At 42.9% G+C, this 22491-nt stretch overlaps 1 protein-coding gene across 1 annotated transcript in view; it reads right to left on the reverse strand.

The window, feature by feature from the left end:
* The window catches only part of MMP24 (matrix metallopeptidase 24), a 43231-nt gene that overhangs the window by 16126 nt on the left and 4614 nt on the right, over window positions 1-22491 (reverse strand). Inside the window, exons 3-5 of the mRNA XM_042886684.1 lie at window positions 21343-21459; window positions 18929-19233; window positions 4107-4268 (exon numbers count right to left, since the gene is read on the reverse strand). Coding sequence (XP_042742618.1) covers window positions 4107-4268; window positions 18929-19233; window positions 21343-21459 — 584 coding nt within the window. The remainder of the gene's footprint in view (window positions 1-4106; window positions 4269-18928; window positions 19234-21342; window positions 21460-22491) is intronic.

A 22491-nucleotide genomic window follows, 5' to 3' on the forward strand; every position in this document is an offset into this window, starting at 1 on the left:
TGAAACACTTCTAATACAAACACTTCCGATGGTTTACAAAGCAGGGTCACCACATGGAGCTTACAGCCTTTTGGCATCAAGTCTTTCTGCCATTTCATAAAAAGCTATCTCACACATACACGTACGTCATACAGATCTGGGACTGCTCTATGGGAAGCCATTGGGAAATGTGAGTGAAGCTGTGAAACCTGTGCTTGCAGCATAGGAGTAAAGGGGCCAGAAGAAGATGCTATTTGCTCAGGATCTGCTGACACCCTGATCCTGGATGTCAGAGGTGGTACTGCCCAGCAGTGATTAATTTGTTCCTTGGACAGGGGCTGATGGGATTTTCGTTACCACCTTGGACCTCAGCCCTGATGGGATGCTGCACATGCACTGACTCGGAGCTCCTGGGCTAAAGGATGTGGAGGACTGAAATCCTTGAGGTATTCTCCAGGATTAACAATTTGGTCTATCTTTGAGCAGACAGAAAATCTTCCGTTAGTGAGCTTAAGCTTCAGAAAGCCCTTGAAAGTAATGGCCTGGCTCACCAGCTCTAGGTAGCCACGTGGATGTGAGTTTTCTCTGCACATCACGTTGACCACCCTGCTCTCCAGACACAGTGTCAGAAGAGTCACTTCTAACTATGAGAGCTACCTTATAGTCCATTACAAAAGGGTGCCCACAGCAAGACATGAAGAACAGAAGCAGCAATGCTGAAAGAGGATCAGTTCAAGTTGTGCAACAATGCCATGGTTGAGTATGCTGCTTCTCTCTAACTGCACAGTAGCTGCATGCAGCCCTGACTTCAACACTAGGACAAATAAAAGAGGCAGAAAACCTAGCAGAATATCCAAGGGACCTACATTATAGTGTCATTTCCAGTTTAACTCCTTCCTGGCCATCCCACTCATAACATGAGCCCCTAAGTACAATGGGAGCTATCATTCTGAGAAAGACACAAGAGAACAGTTATGATATTTCCCTTTTTTTGTCAAGGAATGTGCTGCAAGAAGCACCTTTCGGAAGACAAAAATCCTGCTGACTTTTCTTATAGTTCACTCTTTGCCACACTTGGTGAGCTGCTGCCCCTTTCATCATTAGCTTGTAAGTCAGAGCAACATTTTAAACATCGACCTTACGCTAACACAACAAGGCACAAGCAAGATTTCACACCACCTGCTGTCTCTGTAGGTGAGTTTTGAAATACATCCAGCAGAAAATAACTTAGTCATGCAACAAATTATTAGATGACAGACTTAGACATATTGTTTCCCAAGGGATAAATGAAGATGCAACATAAAAACACATTTAAAGTGCAACATTGTCAAAGAAGACAAATCAGACTTAAATTTCAGTAGTGCCTCTGTTCTTTGATCTGCAAGTTCAGTGGAATGAAAATCTGTAGGTTTGAATTTGATTTTAAAAAAAGGATGCTACATGCAAGGCAGTGCTTTATGACTTATTTTACATAGTATGTTCCAACATCATTCATATTGAGCATCATAGAAAATGTCAGGGCAGCAAATCAGGACATTCTGTTTTTTTTGCTAGCTGCTTTGGTAGACAGCACCCTCAAAGCAAGACAAGGCAGACTGGTGTTGTGGAAATAAGGCACGTTCATGAAATGTTACTGCTATAGCTACAAGAAAGATATTTCAACAGGTCCTTCTCAGCCCTAAGGCACTCTGATGGAAGGATTTGTTCTCATATCTCCTGTTCCAGGGAGAAATATAACCTGCATTTTCCATCTTTTCTCTGTGACCTTAGCAGAGAGATTCCAGAACCCTGTGCTGAGAGATGAAATCTCCACCTTGGGAAGCAAAGCTCCCTATGCAGAAGCTGTTACTTATTCTCCCTCCACAAGTAAGTCTCTCTACAACTACCAACACCATTCCTAGCCCACTCCAGTTCACAGGTCTCAGAGATCAGCCTCACACGATTCTGTGACAGTCGACAAACTCATTCCTGATTCCAACCTGTACAGGTGGTAGTTCATTCACACCACTTTCTTCAAGCTGAGTTTAAATTTTAAGCATATTATATTGCATAAGGAGAATCTTAATGTAGCTAGTGGCTAAAGTTTAATGTCAGCAGGTTGAGTAAGAAACAACTTGAAGTCTAGTGGCGCTGCTGGAAAGCTGTGAGCAGCACAGTGCTGAGCTCTCTGCTCTGTTCCAGCTGTGCACAAGCTGCTATGCAGCTCTCTTAGGAACTGTCAGCCCATGAGGACATGAATGAGCCTTAATGGCCCTTACCAGCCTCTCTGGGACCTCCAGGCCCACCCTGTCCATGGGCCCAGAAGACATTTCAGCTCAGCCCTGGAATTTGGGTCCCTGCCTGGGCAGTGCTGACATTGGCTTGAACCACAATCATGGAAGAAATACATTTGTCAGTTCCTCATCTGTTCCCTTTGCAAAAAGGTATCTGGAAATAGAGAAGCCAGTCATATTTTCTCAACTGTATTTTCACTGTCAGCATGTATTCTTTTTTCTTTCTAATTCACAGGAAATAAATCAGCATTTCAAAATAGAAACAGCGTAGTGACATTTTATGAGCTTTCTTAAATGAAAGCGTGGGTATTTAATGAAGCTTTAATGCTTCCTACCCCAGCACTTAATTTCAAAACCATCCAGAGTCTCTGCAATCCAGGTTTCTTGAGTACATACATACTGGATGAAATAAAGCATAATTAAATAATACTGCATGACAGTTGCCAAACAACTTTATCCATTAATGAACAATGAAAAGAAATCTTCAGTTGTGCTAATGAAAAGAGCCAGTCCTCCTGGGTGTACTTCAGGCCATCTTATTTAAATGCTGGATCTCACCTTGATATCTGCCTTCCAGTTTGGGTGAACCACAGTCATATAAATGCCTCTTTTTGAATTTTTTCCCATTACCTGGGCAAGAGTTAGTGAAAATAGCCCAGATGGAGATGCCTGTTCTTTGGATATGTCAGTACGCCTATGAATCTCATTCCAGTCACCAAAATAACAGACTACAACAATCGGCATACAGCTCAGACCTCTGAAGTCTCCCCGTGCTTCTTTAGTTTTATGGGTTTTGGCACAAATTCCATCAGCAGTAATTTAAAATTTACTGGCAGATTATTGCTGCAAAAGCTGACTAGTATTGGATCTGTCACTGATTCCAGCAGCAATCCCTTAGAAACACCACCGTTCTGTGATGATTTTCCACTGACAAGCATCTTATAAACATTTAATTCCTATAATATTTGCTCTAATGGTACTGGGAGCTAACTCCAGGTGGATACAGCTGTGAATATGGTCTAGCTACATAGCTAGCTAGTAGCTAGCTACAAGTATCATATAGCCTATCTGTCAAACTTGCTCTTTTTCCCAAAAAAGGAAATCGGGCATGTTTGACAAGACATTTTCCACAAACTACCATGCACAGTATCAGATCAGACCTCCCAGCCTCCATTAGCATCTCCTAGCTCAGTCTGCCACTTCGACTGTGGCTTCCCAAACCCGTCTCTCCCACTGCTCCCAGTCTCCTTCAGTCAACCGCTCCAAAGATTCCTGTCCTCAAGCCCTGATATCCACTATTCCATCAGACGGTGCCATATCATTCCTAGCCCTTGATCTTCTCCTGTAATCCCTCCATCTCCTCTCTTTCTCTGACCTGTATATTTGTGGCACAACAATGTTTTCATTTAAGCCAAAAATTAAACAAAGTAAAGTGCTCCCTAAGCAGATCCAAGCTTCTTTTACCCACCCCCGTATATGGAGAAAAAGAACATGAGAGCATAAGTACTTATTACTTTCCTTAATGTGCCAGGTTCCTCACATTCTTCCCTTCCATTTGCACTGGCTGTTCCAACTGGCTGAATTGCACTGTCCAGCAGTCCTTGATATTGGGGACAGTGAGGGATGGAGCAGCAGTGAGATCACACAGGTCTGGTTATCCTCACCTGCACAACGTACTGCAACTGCAACAACTGATATTTGGCTGTGGATCGAGGGCTTTTTAACAGTTCCCAGTCAGTTACCGCAGGAAATCCATCCTGACTGTAATTATTTTAGGTGCTACCTGTCTGTGGTTGTAAAATACTCGCTGCACTTGGGCACAGTGTAAACAGATGAGTGAATATTGTTGCTCACCATAGATTTTCTGAATTCCTTGGAGGTCATCCTGGGGCAGTTTGAAGTTGTGTGTTTCCATGTACTGGTAGAAAGGAGCCATAATTGCGCTGGGATCATTGGAGTGTTCCAGACCCAGGGCATGTCCCAGCTCATGGACTGCAACCAGAAAGAGATCATTCCCTGTGGAAGGAAGGCACAACTGGGTTAATATGCAGCCAGAACCTGACACGATAACTGATCAATAGTGCAAGAAGTAACTGCTTCGTGATCCTAACGCACAGCGCATCACGTGCCAGTGTCAGCTGAGGGACAGGGCTTCAGTCCTGAAAGCTTGGGTAGCCTTTACAGTCGTCACAGAACGGGCAGGAGGTGCCTAGCTGATGGCCAGGTGGAGATCCATTAGACCAGTTAGAATAGGTGAATGCCTGGAGTGAAAGTCTGTAGTGTCTTTTGCAGAAAAGAAAATGGCCAGCAGGCTCCTTGGATACCACAGGCTCCACACCCCAGTGCTGCTAACAAAGGTGAGAGCATTGCCAATCTCCCAGTCAACAATGGTGTATGGTGGGAAAGGAGACTCTACCTCATTCCAGGTCCCCCAGTGACATCCTCTGGTCTGACCTGGAGCACCAAATCCAAGGGGTGAGCAGCAGCCAGGCCTACAAAGGCAGGAGCTGGGACACAGACAACTAGGGCTAACACACCACAACACACTTGTGATATCAGGAACAGCATCATCTCCCCCAGCACAGGCTCCTCAACATGCTTTTACTTTGCTAAACTCCTGGCACTGCCAAGTCAGTGGGATGAGCTGATATAACACAGCCCTATGGGACACTATGTGCCACTATCACAGACATACACTCCTCTTCAGCCCCATGGATCTGGGGCCCCAACCTCCTTGATCTAGAGTGGTCCTTGGATGCTCTACATCTTGAGGGCATCTTGACATGGGAGGTGACACAGGCAATGCTTCTGCGAAGGGTGAAGACACAGACAACAAGGCCAGATTTAATTATTGCCCCAAGCCAATAAAATGAGCACTCAGTCCTCCCTAAATGGGTCTTATCAGTTTGGTGGGGTCTTTTGACAGGACACAAAACAAGAGCAAAAAACTGGCAACCAGGCACAGGAGAACACAGCAGCATCCACTTAGCAGCATGTCCAACTGCACTTCTGCATCTTCAAATCACCCGAGTTAGAGCAACTTCAGTTTTGTGTACATGGCTGAGGTGTCCTTGGGACAGGAGTTTCAACAGGGATTCAAGTTTAAGAAAGATGGTCATGTAGAATCAGAAGCCTGCAAGTCTTTACAGCAGAGTACTTTGCCAGCATCTCAAGACATTCTTGCCAAAAGCCAGTAATAAACGGTACTTAACTGGTCATATTTATCACACCAACATGGTTGTACCATCAAAACATCTGAGTTGGAGAGAATATGCATGACACATAAAAATACACATTTCAAGTAAGTATTCAAATACATTTGTTCAAATAGAACTATCTGAAGAAATAGATGGGTTAAAATCTAGCCATGCATGTATTTTAAACACCAGAATTTCTGTAATCTGGAAATCCAAATGGAGACTTGCTTTTCTTCCTCTATTGCTGGAAAATATGATCTGTACTGAACTAGTCAGCAGAATATTCAATTTCTTAGTGTAAAATGCATTAAGTGGTTACATGGTGAAGCTTGGACCAATCGCTTTCCATAGGTTTTGAAATATACCCAAGCATAGAAGATGCACTCAATTTTCAAAAGCAATTCAAAGACTCAACGCCATGTTAGCAACTGGACTTTGTCTCCTGTAGCACTTTAATGTTCACGAAAGCACAAATTTTCACTGCCACAACAATTCACACACAGGAGTCCAACTAAAAGCCACTCCATACTGACTTTAAGGAGAAAAGGGCTGTGCCCACACTAAGTGGTTGGAGACTTTCTCCCCTCACCAGTTTGGTGGCATTCCCTTCCTTGCTGAAGTATTTGAAGAGTTTTTGTACTGACAGCATGTCTACAATTTGTAACTCTGCAAGTTTGCATACAGGTCTACCTGAATCACTTGCCTCTCCATAGGCTGTACTAAGCTCTACCAGGAGCATAATATCTGACACTATCTTCATTTAAAGTAGGTTTAAATAATCTTCCATCGCTTCTTTCTGCCCCAAACAAGTAACAGCCCATTCCACAGCTGGAAAGCAGAACTACACAAGCTCATTCCAGGTTGAGGCTGGAAGTAATTACTGGAGATTGCCTAGTCCAACCCCTCTGTCCAAGCAGGGCTAAGTAAAGCAGGTTGTCCATGTCTGTACCAGTTTAGGTTTCTTGTACCAAAAAGCCCAAAACTGGCCACAACACTCTATACACGCCCTCACTGCTGCTGAGTAAGAGAGGAAGGATCGCCTTCCCTGACTTGTTGGCTTTTCCTAATGCAGCCTGATGCTGTTGGCCTGTCTCACCCCTGGCTCACATGCCCACCAGGACTCCCAGATCCTTCCTGCAAAGCTACTTTCCATTCTGTTGCCCTCTCAGATGTGCACAGTGTTATTTCCCCCTCTGTGCAGAACTTTGCATTTGTCTTTCCTCAGTTTAATGAGGTTGCTGTCAGCCCACTTGTCCAGCATGTTGATGTTCCTCTGATGACAACGCCGCCATTTGGTGCATCAACCACTCTCAAACTGAGCATCATCTGCAAACCTGCAGAAGTTCTCTTTACTGTAAAAGGCTGGGAGTTTCACAGCATGAAATGCAACATATTGCTCATTTTCCTTTTCAGATTGTTGGCTATGATCTCTGAAAATATCAACATATAAATCCATTGCCTAATAGGTGCACTTTTCCAGCAGCCCTCTGCATACTCACACTGCTTGGAAACTTAGCTGATCTGCAGGCACCTTCAAAGGAGGTGAAAAAACCTCTGGAACTGTTTCTGGCAGTTCCCAAACACATTACAGTCTCTGGCCATGTTCTGCACAGGTTTTGTCTGAATACTACTCTCTTATTCACGTCCATCTCTTTAGGAGCAAAATTCAGGAGGATTCAGGTCTAGCCCGATACTCTCCTGGTCTACAGAAACATCAGGCACTCAGATAAAGCTCCTTCATTCCCTGTTCAATCCTGGCCACCCACAGCCAAGAGCAAGGGACCAGTTAACTCTGTATCCAATATATACCAGCCTCCCATAGCAGAGAGCACAGTACAGAAAGAATGGGCTACCTCTGGTTTGTGTTTGCAGGGGAAGCTCTCCAGAGATGTCCAACACTTCTTACTCACTTGCACCATCTGTACAAACTAAATATGCTTGGTCAGAGACCTGCCAGCACCGCCTCCCTCCTGGTTCTTAGGAGGCATCCCAAAGTCTACCAGAAATCACCAGACAGAAGATAAGTCCACACAACCAAGGAGAGTTTCACAAGTTGGTCTACTGAGTAAAACAGGTCGATTTGCTATGCTACAACAGAGTAACAGTTCATTCATGGTGTATGCTCCTTACCAAAACAATGTTATCACCAGAGAAAGTTTTAATTGGCAGCCCACCTGTAACAACATAAAAACATTTGTTTCTCATTACCATCATCCAGACAAACTGTTCATCTTATGTTCAATTTAACAGTTCTGTTACTCTCCACGTGTACACGAGACAAAGAATATGCACAACTATAAACATACTTTTGTGTTGAATTTCCTTAATTAAAATAAAAATTAGAATAAAGCCCCTTTTAGCAGATGTATTCCCAGTTGAACTGGCTGAGTTAAGATATATTGCAATATAGTCATATCAAAACCAGGTCTTCAGTCAAGCACTCTCAAACTGTTTACTAACCTCCCCTGCAGAAACCCATGGTTTTACTGCACCAACATAAAGAACACTACAGTCACAGATAAACAGATTCATCAATTATTCTCCTTCTAGACATGTATTCCATGCTTCTTTTAGTTCCATCTGCAGCTGGAGAAATGACTGCTGAATCAGATAACAGGCATCGTGGAGAAGGTTTCTGTGGAACTGCTAGCACATACCTTCTTTCACAGTTTTATTCATTTTGACCATCAAAATTCATATAGAAATATTTGGCTAAGAAACACTTTGCAGATTAAGGTGTCCAAATTATGGAGATAAGCAAAAAAACTCTCACTAGCACGTCCATCAGCTTATACAAATGGGTCACAGAACTACTGCGGATATACTGTGATATTGCTATCAGTATTTATCACTGATTATGAAAGCTCTGCAGAGCATCTGGCACAACAGAGTGTAAAACCAGGGCAGAGCTGTAAGACAGCAGGTGTGTAATTTAATAACTGTACCTCTAGTTAATAATAGCAGAGCAACTGTGAATCTGTGATCTCTACCACATTACGCTTTAAGCAGCATCATCATGACAACACTGAGCTACTTACAGCAGCTTACTCAGACAATTGAAAAGACATGTAGGTTACGTTTTTGAAATTTTATTGGAAGTAAAAATGATACTGAAGAAGTCAGATCATTGCTTGTGACAATACCATACCTAGAGTGATTACAGAAAAAAAATGGTGTGAACTATAAACATGCTTTTAAAATACACTAAAATGACCCCTTCAAGTCCAACAACTGTTTTCCAAGCACAACTTAAAGAAGCTTTAGGGCTACTCTAAGCTATGCCTTGGTACTTGCATCTTCAGACCTGGCAGGTCTGATCTGTCAAACAGAATATGCCATTCGTGTTGTGCTCCTCCATTCACTTCCACAATATGCTCTGCTCAAGAAATGCTTTCAACCTTCTTGCACATGACGACCTGTAGAAGTGATGATATTGCTCCTTCATTTATTTGCATTGGACAATGAAAAGCTGTTTCCCACATTCCATCTAAAAAGGAAAAAAAAACCCAAAACATGTTAAAAAGAAAAAGAGTCTTCATTTGGTTCCTAAGCTGTTAGAGTTGTAAACCTACCAATGAATAAAGATACATCTTAAAGATCTAATTTTAGAATCTTCAAACAGCTTCACTAGAGAAAGAAGAGAATGATATGCAGTCTTAACAGAAATCAGCCACGTAATGAACTGTTAGCATACTCAGATTGCAGGGAGTATCTCCATAAAGACAATTTGACCAACTTTTCTTGTCTGCAACATAAACACATCGAACAACTGCAATGTTAACTGATACAAGATGTGAGACGCTCTTCTTAGTTTTCCAGCCCCTTTTAAATTATTTATTTTGAAGTTCTCACCTGACTTTTCTGAACAGACTTTCTCAAACTCAATTGCAGCTGCTCAGTTTCATCAAGGCTGATGAGCCACAGGTGCAAGTGCTCAGTAGAGCTCACCCTGCAGGAACTGACCTGTAGCCAGCAATTCAAGGTGAATGCTCCTGGGCAGGGCAAACAACTCATAACTTTTAAAGCCATTACCAGATGGGAGTCACAGATCCCTCATGGAAGTCTTCATGTGCCATAGCACACCTTTCATAATGTTTTGTGAACAAATACATTAATATTAGCCCTCAGGACTCCTGGTTCAGGGGAGTGCTGAACAGCCTGCACAGTTACGGTCAGCATGGTCACAACAGCCTAGTTTAAACTTTTGCCATCTGCATAAACAGTTCATATCACTGGACAACTCAAAGCAGGAGTCTCTGTCAACTAAAGTGTCAACTCTGTTGCAGACATGCCAATAAGAGACTCACACCCTTGTAAGATCAAGTGACTGCAGGACAGAGAATCGGGAATCATGAAAGATAGGTTTGCTTTACTGTCTCCATAAGGCAGTGTGCAAACTAGGTTTGTTAGCTGTGTTACAGACCTCATTGATGCTACAGGCTGTGCTTCATCTGAGATAGAACTGAGAGCACTATGAAACCAATCTCCTGTAAAAAAATTTGAGAAAAAAAATGTGATTTTTTTCTGGAGTGGTAAAACCTTAACTGACTAAGGGATGTGGGAGCAAGAGCGAGCAGTCGGAAAGAGGAGAAGCAGTGACTACTTTCAGCTGGCTCAGCAGGCAGGCAGGGAAAGAAATAAGAACATTCTTCTCAAAATCTGTTCTACGCATTCCCACAAGTACAAATTTAAGTGTAGCTTGTTACTCAGTGAACTAATACTGAATAATCATAGAATCATAGAACAGCCTGGGTTGCAAAGGCCTACAACACTCATCCAGCTCCAACCCCTGCTGTGTGCAGGTCGCCAACCAGCAGCCCAGGCTGCCCAGAGCCACATCCAGCCTGGCCTTGAATGCCTGCAGGGATGGGGCATCCACAGCCTCCTTGGGCAACCTGTTCCAGTGCAATCATCCCCAAACTGGAAGCTCTTATTTAACTTCTGTATCATAAAGATGTATTAATATGCTCCCTTCGTAACTCACGAGAAGGATTTTACCCAACTCTGACCACAAATGACCTCTGTTACTCATCAGCAGTCAGTCAGTGGCAAATGTTACCTTTTTTGCTCTGAAACCTTAAACAGCATGGAACACAACATTTTCAGGGTTTCTTTCTTTTTTTTTTTTTTAAAGCAGAATGTTTTTAATAGAAATTTTATTAGCATAGCATTGCCTTATCTGGTAGAACATATGGTAAAGAAAAGGGAAATACTTATAAAAACAGAAAACGTAGATGACTTTCATTCCATTAGTCTACAAAAAATGTAATAAATAACCTAGAGCTTTCCTTTTTCTCTTTTTTTTTTTTTTAAAGGGAAAAGCAAATACTAAAAGCTAAAAGTTTGTAAAATCATAAAGCAAAAGAACCAAATTATTGTTCACACAGATATAGCTGATGAAGACACAAAGTGTAAGTCCAAAAAATGCTAAAGTCTACCATACTGCAAATAGTAAGGTGTACAGAGAGCTGACCCAGCTGGGGAACAACCAGGAGCATTCCATAACAATTCGAAGGCTGACCCAGTGTGCTCAAAACAGACCTGGCACAGGGAATGTGGACAAACTGATTTGTATTACTTAGGGCTTTTATTGCCAACCAGCTGGAAATGATTCTTGACTCCAACTGCTGGCAACAGGGAAATGTTCTGGGAGCTACAAGAGGAGCTTTTTGCCACAGAGGTGTTTCCTACTACAGATAGGAGCCCTATCTCATTATCTTTGTCCTTCTGACATAGAATGTTCTTGATGGGGCTGTAAGGACTGAGCAGGTCTGAGAAGTAAGAAGTAACTGGGATGCAATAGAGTTTCCCCACTCCAAGTGGTACTCTTGGTAGATCTGGGTAGAGAAGGTCACACTGGTGAAACTATCTTCAGCATCTTGTACTCCCTCTTCTTCCAAAACAGGAGGACAAGGTCTGGAGTACTGGCTATTGTTTCAGTGCTGATGCTGCAAACCACATCTGACTGCAATTAGAAAAGTCTTTCGAAATAATTCACTTATTTTCCTTTATTCTCTTACTGACTGCCTATTACTCCATTTACTGCCCCATTCAGTGGAATAGAGCAAGTTTATTTGGAATACTGCTGTGTTTTGGCTTGCTTCCCATTATCTGTTCTTGGATCACAAAGTCAAAAGGCAAAAAGATTTTGTGTCTCACCTTGATTCTCATGTTCTGCCTTTGTATATTTTTTTTCTCCTTTTTATGGGAATGACACCATGCTGATTCCTACTGGCTCTTTCCTATGAACCTCAGCACATCCGATTTTCTGTGGAAAGAAGTGAAATATGTAATTTTTTTTATAAAGAAATCAGTAGGTTCCAAATACCTAAATACCTCCATTCATACACTGCTAATCAAACTAACACTGACAAAAGCAACAGACATTTTCTTTTCAGAGAACACTGCGAGCAGAAAGCATATTAAAAGTATACTGTTTTGAAAGTAGAAATTGCATTCAGCTGTAATCAATAACTAGCACTGTCAATATTGCAAAGCTTTAACATTCTTTGCTCTAGCCAATTTGTTGCACTAGCTCAGCATACTGCAGTGCCACTTCTATCTGTACAGTGACTGCACATAACACAAAAGAAAGCACTACTTACAGAGATGCTGTCCAGTAGTGAAGAAGAATCTGAAGACAGAAGTCCTCCATGTGTGCTGGTGGGCTTTCTCTCTTCGCTTTATTTCTTAATTCACAAAGGAAGTGGAACATCTGTTCCATGAGCAGCTACGACAGCTAACAAGTTTCTCTGGTGGAATTAGTTTTTTGTTTAATTTTCTGGTCCTTTACTTAAAGCCTTCTATGTTTTTGTTGTTGGACACAACAGGGACATAACCTCCAACTGTTGCTTATTTAAACTGCTTGATTTTTTATTATTATTTTTTAATACCACAGATGGCTGTTATGAAACTATGCATCTATATACTTGCTCAAATTCAGTTCAACATTAAATTTCGATTTCAGAGAAATCTGGCTTATGGGAACTGGTCTTTGAGCAGTCATGGGATGAAACCAATGTTAAGTAGGTATGAGAATACTGAACTGTTTGGTTTTGTTTGTTTGTTTGTTTTTTGTTTTTTAATGGAGTGAATTACTATAAAAAAGTCTGACAGAATAAGTGGAAATCCTAACACAATCTTGTGCCCCAGAACTTCCAACATCTATACAAAAATCTTTCAGAGAACAGGTCTTCTGCAACAGAAGATAACCGAGTAGCTTCAAAGCACTTCTGGTTTTCACTCTGAAAAGCTCTGATGCTTGTTTTCAACAACAGTGTCAGAAGCCTGAAAAATAATGATGGATTCAAAATGCCATTTATTAGAACAACACTCTTTAGATGTGGAGATGTTCTTTACCTGAGAAATCAGAGAAAGAAAATTAAAAATGTATTTAACAGCCAAAAAGCAACATTATAGGTATACTGTGTTACAACTACACCTGCTGTTGAGTTGCTCGTTATATTGATACTCTGTAGATTCTCTTCCTTGTCCTCAGCATTTCCTTAGAAAATTAGTATTAAAGAAGTAGCGCAATGAACATAGAGGAAACAGGAATACATTTCAGAATAAATTGAGGATAAATGTGTGAAGGGGTTAAAAGCAGCTATATTTTGTTTTTTAGCAAGCATGCACTGTATCTGTACAGCTCAGATAGGTGGACTACAAGCAGGCTGTACAGACATCCCAGAAAAGTGCAAATGAAGAAAATTCAACAAATCGCACTATTTTAATCAAAGGCATCAGGTAAAAGTTGTATAATAGGCAGTGGTTCCAAAGTGATGTCATATGATGACCTGCTTAAATAAAAGGCAAAGCAACTCACAAAGCCTGCGTAACACAAGGCAAACCTTTACCCTAACACACATCCAGTACATTTATAGTACTCATCAGTGATGCTTACAGCAACACTTACATAAAATACTGCCATCTACCTTTCCACGCACATCAGTCCTCCCTCATGAATAATGACAACATTAAAAGATTCCCTTCTTATTAAAAGGAATCTTTTACTAAGAAGGGAATTTGCTGCCATCATTTTGTAAGCTGAATACCTTCCTACAGCTCTGAGCTGCTGTGGGAAGACTTAAAAAAAAAAAAAAAAAGAAGGCTAACTAGTATAGCAGCCTGCCTGACCTACACCCATTACACAGAGCAGAACCTTTACAGTAAAAGTACAAAGAAGTGCTGAAGATTCATCACGGTCTGATACACGCCTAAATAGGGGCTAAGTGAAACGGAACCCTATATTTTCTAGTATTTAGTGCTTCTGTAACCTGATTTGAACTGTTTTCTGTGTGAAAATTCCTCTTTAACAAATGAGAAGCACACACTAAGCGATGCACGTCTTCCTGATTATATCCTAGAAGAACTCCAGTCCCACCTGCCAGCCTTGTGAGCATGCCTGGTACCCACGGGCGATCAGGGGCTCTGAGAGCGTGGAGAAGTGCCTCTCTTTGTGCAACTGAATTCCACAGAGGAAGCAGGGATGAGAGGCTTCTGTCTTTAGGAAAAAGGACACAACTATCAGAGGAATCTGGAAGGCCTGTGATATCCATACTGCCAAGACAGAAAAAAACAAACCTCCAGCAGCAGACACCACTCGACCACGGAACAGTTCAGTTCAGTCGGAAGGGAGCTACAAAGATCATGGAGTCCAATGGCCTGAGCAGCTCAGGGTGAACCAAAAGTGAAAGCGTATGATGGAGTGTGTTGTCCAAATGCCTCTTGAAAACCAACAGGCTCAGGGCATCATCAGGAAACCTCTTCCCGTCTCTGACCACCCTCACAGTATGGGGATGTTCCCTGAAGCCCACACTGAGCTCCCCTGGCTCAGCTCTGTGCAGCTCCCATCCCACCACCACTTCCCAGCATCAGACCCCAGCAGCTCCCTCTGCTCCCCCTCCTCAGGGGCTGCAGGGCACAGTGAGGCTGCTGCTACCAGGCAACTCCGGTGCCCTCAGGCTCTCCTCACAGCACTGGTCTCCCAGCCCTGCTGCCCGCTCTGTGTCCTCCTCAGGACGCCTCCAAGGACCTTCATGTCCCCTTCACATTGTGCAGCCCACAAGACTCAAGGTGAGGCCATACCAGTGCTACACACAACACCAGGAGAATTCCTGCTTCTGACCAGCTGGCCATGCTGGCTGCTCCAGCCAACGGCTCCAGGCTGTGTCCGCACGCTCTGCATGCTGCCTCCACAGATCAGATGTCAGCTCAGAGCGCTGCACCTCCTCCCCACCAACAGGCAGATTTTCCCCTCAGAGGCTGTAACGCTCACTGGCAATCAGTAAGATTCTCCTCCAAAATCAAATTCTAGCCAGAATTTCCTCCTTGAGGTCCTTGCTGAGCACTGACACCCACCAGCTTTGATGGCCTCCAGCTGTCCCGAAAACCCTGCTGAGCATATGCCGTGTCCAGATGGCAGCTTGAGCATTTGTCCTGCTGTCCAGCAAGCTGTTCACTGAAACAGCGCTTGTCCTTGTGGTGGAAAAACAGAGAGAAGCCTCTCAGTTCTTCTCTGGGGCTAACAGGAGCCTTCCTGCCAAGCAGCTCAGACCCTTCTCCTCCACAACTCCTGCAGAAGCTCCTGGAGGCACTGCCCCTTGCACCGACGGTGACACAAGCAGGTACTGGCACTGCAAACAGGAGCCGATAGCTGTAACAGGCTGGCACACACCGCACACTCAGAGGTGTGGTGCTGACAGCGTGCAGGGACAGCAACGATCTTATATTAAAAAAAAGAGAGAGGAAGATTTGACTGGGATTATTAATGATGTTATTTTTAATGTTAATTGGGGGATTAAAACTGATTTCCTGTAATTAAGCCAGGTTACACAAATGTTTGAGTAGTCAGGTATAAGAGCAGACATGCATAAAGTGGATATTTAACATGACAGTTTCGTTTCTGACACTTGGTAGGATACTTTTTCCAGCTATTATTGGAGATTCATACAAATATATTATTAACAATTTCATATAAAGGCTAGAAAATACTTGCTTCGGCCCAGTTAACAAAGGATTTCATGCAGCACGTCGATGCCCAATTCAGGTTAGGTAAGATACTGAGGCAGCCAAGCGAGCAGTCACAGCCCAGCCCAGTCCGGGTGCCCTCTTTCAGGCACAGGCTTTGCTGCCTACAGTGAACAACGTATGGCAGCAGCTGTGAGTTCTGAGACAGCTATTTTGAAGTGTGCTCAGCTTTTCCTACAGTATATTTTACATGAAAAAATGCCCAGGGCTTGGAGAAAGCACGGCACAGTTATCTTTGATGCGCTTTCTGGTAATAGAAACAACTGAGATACTGAGGCTGCATTCATGAGCAGAATGCTCCAAGCAACCTCCTGGCTCACAAGCAACCCATACCAACGTACCACTAAAAGACAACAAATTCAAAATGGCTTCAGCTGCCTCCACGTGCCCACACACCGAAGTCTAATAAACTGGAGCCTCTGCTGCCACAAGTTTGGGATGCGCTGAGGGCTGAGTGCTGCTGCTTTTATTGCTTCCTGGAAGAAGCACCTTCCAGGAAAAATTAGAGATACGTCCTCCTATTGCAATCACCTCAGTGCCTCCTCATTGCATGGCGTGCAGCTGATTTATCTCTAAATGAAAACCACACTCCTCTTTTTTGGTTGCTTCCTGTTTGCCACATCGCTTCTCTTGTTTGCCTTGATTCTTCTGAATTCCAAGCCTGCCTCATGCTTGTAGCAGCTCCCACTGACACCCTCCTACAAAAACTTGCAAAGGAATTCTGTACACGCGACAAGGACAGCTCCATGAATTCAGCTTCCTACTCAGCTTTGCATATCCTTATATTAGCTAAATTAGTTTTCTCCATAGCTTACTTATGGCAGTGTGAGAGAAGGTAGTAGAATTAACATGATAAATCAGCAGTCATGAATTGAAAGCACAGTATTACTTAGCTAAAGGAACTGTATGCAGAAGAGAAACTGTATTTAAAACACAGCATGAAGTGGACTGCATTTCTCTCTTCAGAACAGAAGATACAGATGTGTTGATGCACACACCCCTCTGACCTCAGTCTCAGACAACCAGCATCATGCCTAGAACGATCACATCACTGATTTTAATGGACATGGTAACACTCATGATGTCTGCAATAGGCAAAGTCAGTACAGTGATGATCATGCAAAATAATGAGCACATGAATTTCAACTGACTATACACTGGCTGCTGTGGTAAACTGCTATTGAAGTTCAGCTGGTTAGCACGGGGTGTCTTCTCACGATTGATACTTTGATGAATGGGAGCACTAGGACAGGCTGTGCAGAGAGGTGTACTGCCCTTCTCTGAGGGGGTTCAGAACCCACACGGGCACTGTGCTGCACAACCGCTCTGGGGAACCTGCTCTGGCGAGAGTTGTAATGACAAGAAATTGTGAAACAGAAGGAAAAACCCTCCTACAAGGCCTGCGCCACCTCTAGCAATAAGACAGGACATTTTCACATTGGCACATCAAGGCTAAGAATGCAGGCAAACCAAATTAGTCGTATTCAGTGCCCACATTTACAATGCTGAGTAAAGGCTCACCCAGTCATCCTCCAAGAATGACACTCCCCTTCTACCATCAGCAATTCCTTTAGATGTAGAGAACAAATATGATCACACTTCCTTTACTGGTCACTTTTATAGACGTTTTAAAATAATTATGCCATCCAGATAATGCTGCACTCAAATGCAGAAGTGACATTTATGCTCTGGAAAGGAAAGCTCAACACTTTAATCCACAAGCAGCAGAGTGCACACCGTCCCTCAAACACCAACCAGAGGCACTCTGAGGACATCACCCAGCATTCTGGCAGCACAAGAGAGAAATGCACCACGTGTTTTAAAGAGCCACCATGTAAGACACAGTTTTCATACAAAAAGAGACCTTCAACTCATTGTACACATTGTTCTCAAATGATGTCCTAAAACATACACAGAGAAAAAAAAGGAAACAAAATCTCAAGATTTCAAGATGGCGATAGTGTCGTACCATCACACCAAAGAGGAAGTTCTTCCCAAAGCCACCCCTCCGAGTCTTTAAAATGCCTCCCAACCCTGCTGAGCTTGTCATAGGAAGGAAGCTTGTGGGTTAACAATAAAGTACAACTTGCCAAAAGCTCTCCTTCCACCTTCCTGTAAGGAGCTCCTGTCCCAGCGCTCCTGAGGAGTCCTGGCACTCACTGTGTGCATCCACTGATGGCACACAAAAGCAGCTCTCACAGGGCAACTGCTCACTCTCTGATTCTCAATCTTGATCTCAAAGAAACCTATGAACTGCCTATCAGCCACAAACACAGGAATTGAAATTCATAACATCTCAAAGCTAGCAGAGTGCTTTTCTGCCACACCATCATCTCCCACGCTCCCCACAACCCACAGACTATAACCTCTCTTTATTTCATCATTTAAACATGCCAGGAAAGATTTCTTCTCTTTCCCTGAGAAAATAATTATCTCATAACTGCTGCTTTCCTTCAAATTTGCATTTCCAAATTGAATTTAGCAGCTCTATTTCTTATCAAAGATGATCTCATAGATATCAATTCAAAACCCGGGGATTTTCTCCACTTGCATTCCATTCTGACAGGAAGCTGCAACAAGAATACTGTCTGGTTGAAGAACACGTATCACCTCTGCATTTGTTCTTAGACATCATGGCCACACAAAGGCTCCCATGCATTTATACTATTTAAAAATCAAGCCATTTACACGCCAAAAACTCCTAATCTTTATAAGATGTCCCAAAAATGTGACTTTTGAATCCATGTTCTTTCTAGCACATTAAAGCCAGTGGAAATTCCAGATCACTGTTTCCGAAAATTTCTGAATTCTGAAAATTCTGGTTTTCCAACTTCAGAAGTTTTACAAATCACCACAATCCTGAATCACAGGTTTTAAAATAAATCAGAAAGTGCACGTTGTCACTTGACAGCAAGATAAAGCCACAAAGACACAGAAGCTTTTCACTGCTTCGTATCAAAAGAACAGCTCTTCTAATCATCTGCCTTCCTTAACAAGGCAGCCAGCCCCATCCTCTGACAGAAGGAATAATGACTGCACTCACACTGTGGGAAAATACAGACTCAAACTATTTGAAATACAAATGCCTTCATCTCTCCATTTTCTGTCCATCACTACAACCAGCTATTCACCCACGCTAAGCATTCTGTGGGACAGTTTACATTCCATGATCCTCCTGTTCATCTCGTCCCTCAGGAAACCCAATCTTCTGCTGCAACAGTGGCCCAGATTTCAAGATACCCAGTGAGCAAGAAGATGCATCCCTCTGTCCAACCCTCAGCACGAGGCATGCACTCACAAACCTATATTTAAGACAGAATGCATGCATTAGAACACATCTGAACTGCAGTTTGGAAAGCGAAGGCTCTGCTAAGCACTTCCCAGTTAAAAGCCTGCCACTGTGCTTACACTCAACTTTTTCTTATTCTGAAAAATAACTTGCTCTCTTACCATCATGATTGGAATTTCCCAGGGTCCACGGCTCATCTGAATCAAAGTGAGTGTCCCCTCCTATTCCTGGTCCAGGAAAGTAAGCGTGAGCTAGGAATCCACCTTCTCCATCAAACGGAGAGCTGTCTCCATGGAAACCAGAGGCAAAAAATATCATAATATCGGCCTCCTTCCTGTCATTTTTAATTTCGTGGTAGGGGACCTCTTCAAAGGTAAGCGGTGTCACTCTTTGCCAAACATCAAACGCCTGACGAATGGCTCTCCTTGTATCAAGCTCTCCAACCTTGGGGGTATAGTTGTGCACACTGTGAATGAGAGAGAAGGAGCATTTAGAAGTGCAGATTCCATTCAAGACTTACTGTAACTCCAGTACCCATCCACAGAATTTTTAGTCACTGCAGACTCTACTTTGGCCATGACAAGTTTTGCTGTTACAGACAGAATTACCAACAGACTAACAGCCTTGATCTGGACCACACTTACTAGTAAAAATAATCCCAGTACTGAGGTTCATTTTATAACAATTTGTGTGTGCTGACACTCTTTCAAATCCTCACCAGTAGAGTTGAGGAATTAAGTTTAAAAACAAGTAAATTATTCCATATTTCTCCTGAAAACACCATGCTAAAACAGAATACATCATACTAAAACACCCAACTAGTAAAATTCTTTTTGAGAAACAAACCTTTCAGAAATCTTTTCAGATTAAAGGTCCACTACTGCGAGCCCCAGTCCATGACAGCTAATGCTGGAGTTAATAAAAAATACTTAGGTCCCTCTTAGAGACATGCCTCCCATTTATTGCTGTGGAAACTACAATAAGTACAAAGAACACAATAACATTACCTGAACGAACAAATCCTCAACTACAACTATTTTTCACTACAGTCATCATCAGCTCTGCACCTTTGCCAGTGAATGAACAAGAGCCTGTATGAGCTGTCTAAAAATCCGTGTGTCTATCGTGGCACTGTCACCACTGCTGAAATGTACCACCACCAACTCACTGTGCTCACATTCACTGTTTGGCCTCCCTAAATGTTCACCAAGTGTTGATGAATGTCAGTGGGTGTCATTTTTTCCACACAGAAGAGTTCAATTCCACACCTTTGCTCCATACTTGCTCCCATGTCAGATGTCATTTTGTCAGACTGCCCCTCTGCTACTGTCTGTCATACAGCAGCAAAATGAGGTTCAGCCTCTACTGCCATGTCATCTTGCACCTCTGGCGTTGTGGAACAAAAGCATAAAATAGGAGGCATTACTTTCAGAGTACATCTCATAGCTTAACTGCAGGTAAATCTTTCATACTTGTAAACTTCAGCTTAAAGAGCACTGCTCTTGGAGTTTTGGTTTTGTTTGGTGGTGGACATGTAGCAGACTCATGGCCCAAAGAACATGAAACATCCATCTATGGTAAAGCAACCACTGCCAGTGTTTAATGAAACTAGTTCAATTTAATAGAATGATTGAGTGATGAAACATCCTGCAATACATTCAGTGGTAAAATAAGACATCCAAGACTGCAATGTCACATATTTTGCCTCTCACATCTTCACATATTTCAGTTAAAGCTGTAAGTTTTGTTGAAAGATTTTATCTAGGCCCCAGAAATAATCCCTTCTACCACTCTCAGCTCTCCCTCATTGTTGAGTGAAAAAATTCTCCTCCTCCTCCTCCTCCTCTCTCAGCAGAATTACTGAAACTCCACAGACCCTACTTCTCCTTCCCTTTTCACAGTCATCTCTCTTGTTACACATATACTCAGGCAAAATCCCCACGGCGTCATTCAGATTTCTACCTCTTCAATACCAATCTCTTTCTTTCTATCTAAACTTTGCTCATCCATATCTTCTCCTTAGTGTTTCATTCCTAAGTATTCCTCCCCCAGAAATTAGAAGGCCATACTTCTGGAACTCTATCTGCAAGGGCTTTACATTTTCTTCTCATAGTGACAAACCACTGTCGACATCGTTCAGCATCATTCAAAAGCAAAGGATCAAAACAACCAACACAAAGGTTTCTCTGGAAAATAGCCATCACCACATAACACCCATTTTACACTTGTTAATTACTTCAGCATCTTGGCTTAGCAGGTCTAAGTCTGGACAGAAGCAGGAGTTTCACTATGAGAGCAAAATTAAGAACTCTGCAAAAACAAACACACAGTAGAACGTTGCACATCAGTAGAGGGAGAAAGCATTACTCCCTTAGACAGTAACATTCCTTCTGTTTAAGGGGACCATTTGTTGAGAGAACATATTTAAGGGTTAGAGTCCTGCTGACCCCAATCTTAGCTGCAGTTGCAAGGGTTACTTTTCATCAGCATTTAGGCTTCTAAGGCAATGCGCACCCTTAACAGACACAGAACACTTTTTTTCCCCTAAAAATAAAGAGTGAGTGAGCAGACATACCTGTAGGTTATGTGCTTCTGCCTCCATTTTTGCCCTGTCAGTGCATAGCGCTTTTTCCTCCGGCTGTGGCCTAAGTGGGGATGATCAGGAACTCCACATCGAGGCTTCTTCATCCACCTAGAGGAGCCAAAGAGCAAAAAAGGAAGCCACTGAAGAGTTTGGAAAAGAGATTCAGAAGAACTCAATGGTGACCAGAAGACCTCCTGGGAACAACAATGCTGAGAAAGGCTCAGCATTCCCTCCTTGTGCAGGGCTATAAACTCCATCTCTGCTGACATTCCACACACATCAGCACATCAAAAAGGCTTCATTTTTCCTTTTGGAAAGAGATACCAGGGACAGGTAGCCCTCATTCTTGAAAACAACTGAACAATGGGACCACAAGGGACCCTGTGTCCAGGTGCCTGTGTGCTGGGATCAAGTTCTTTTACCACCTACTGCACCTGCTCTACCTCTGCTGAAGTGCTCCTGCCCTGGTCAAAGCAAAAGAAAACCAAAACACCACCAACAAAAGCGGCCCCAAGGCTGAACTCACAGCACAAAACCAAACAGGTGCCAACGCGCCCCTCCTGCCTGCGGCTGCTGCAACCACCAGAACAGGGGTCTCAGCTACCCAACTCCTGCAGCTCCTCCCAGTGACCCCTGTCTCTTTGGGTGGCACTCAGAACGTAGGAAACTCCTGCTAATACACTGCAGTTTTTAGCATATCTTTACACAAAGTGCAGTGTGAATTAGGATTTTCTTTCATGAGCTTCTCACGAACTGATCTTCTCAACGTTACTCTCCTCAGGCCCTGATTACACTGTCTGGAAATTATCTTCTATTTTATCTCTTCCAGTATCACTCAGAAGACAGAGGCCAGCTGCAATACACTGCTCTGGGCTTTAAGAACTTCTGGAGTCAAAGCTCCTACAGCATCAGCACTTGCAGAGCTGTCAGCAGAGTTTCCTCACGCACAGCTGCCTCGTTCCTCCTTGGATCCCACTGTGCTTAGGCTGGACTGAACTTCTGTGTACCACAGCTTATTCCAGAGTTCAGCCACACGTTGCTCAAAATACACCTAATACAAAATGCCTGATTACCTGGTGCCCTGATTCTAGCTGGGTTAGTTATTTTTCTTAACACACCAGTCTTTTAATTGCTGCAGAA

This window comes from Lagopus leucura, unplaced genomic scaffold, assembly GCF_019238085.1.
Source record: "Lagopus leucura isolate 7727_CA_CO unplaced genomic scaffold, USGS_WTPT01 Super-Scaffold_100060, whole genome shotgun sequence".
NCBI classification, from domain to species: domain Eukaryota; kingdom Metazoa; phylum Chordata; class Aves; order Galliformes; family Phasianidae; genus Lagopus; species Lagopus leucura.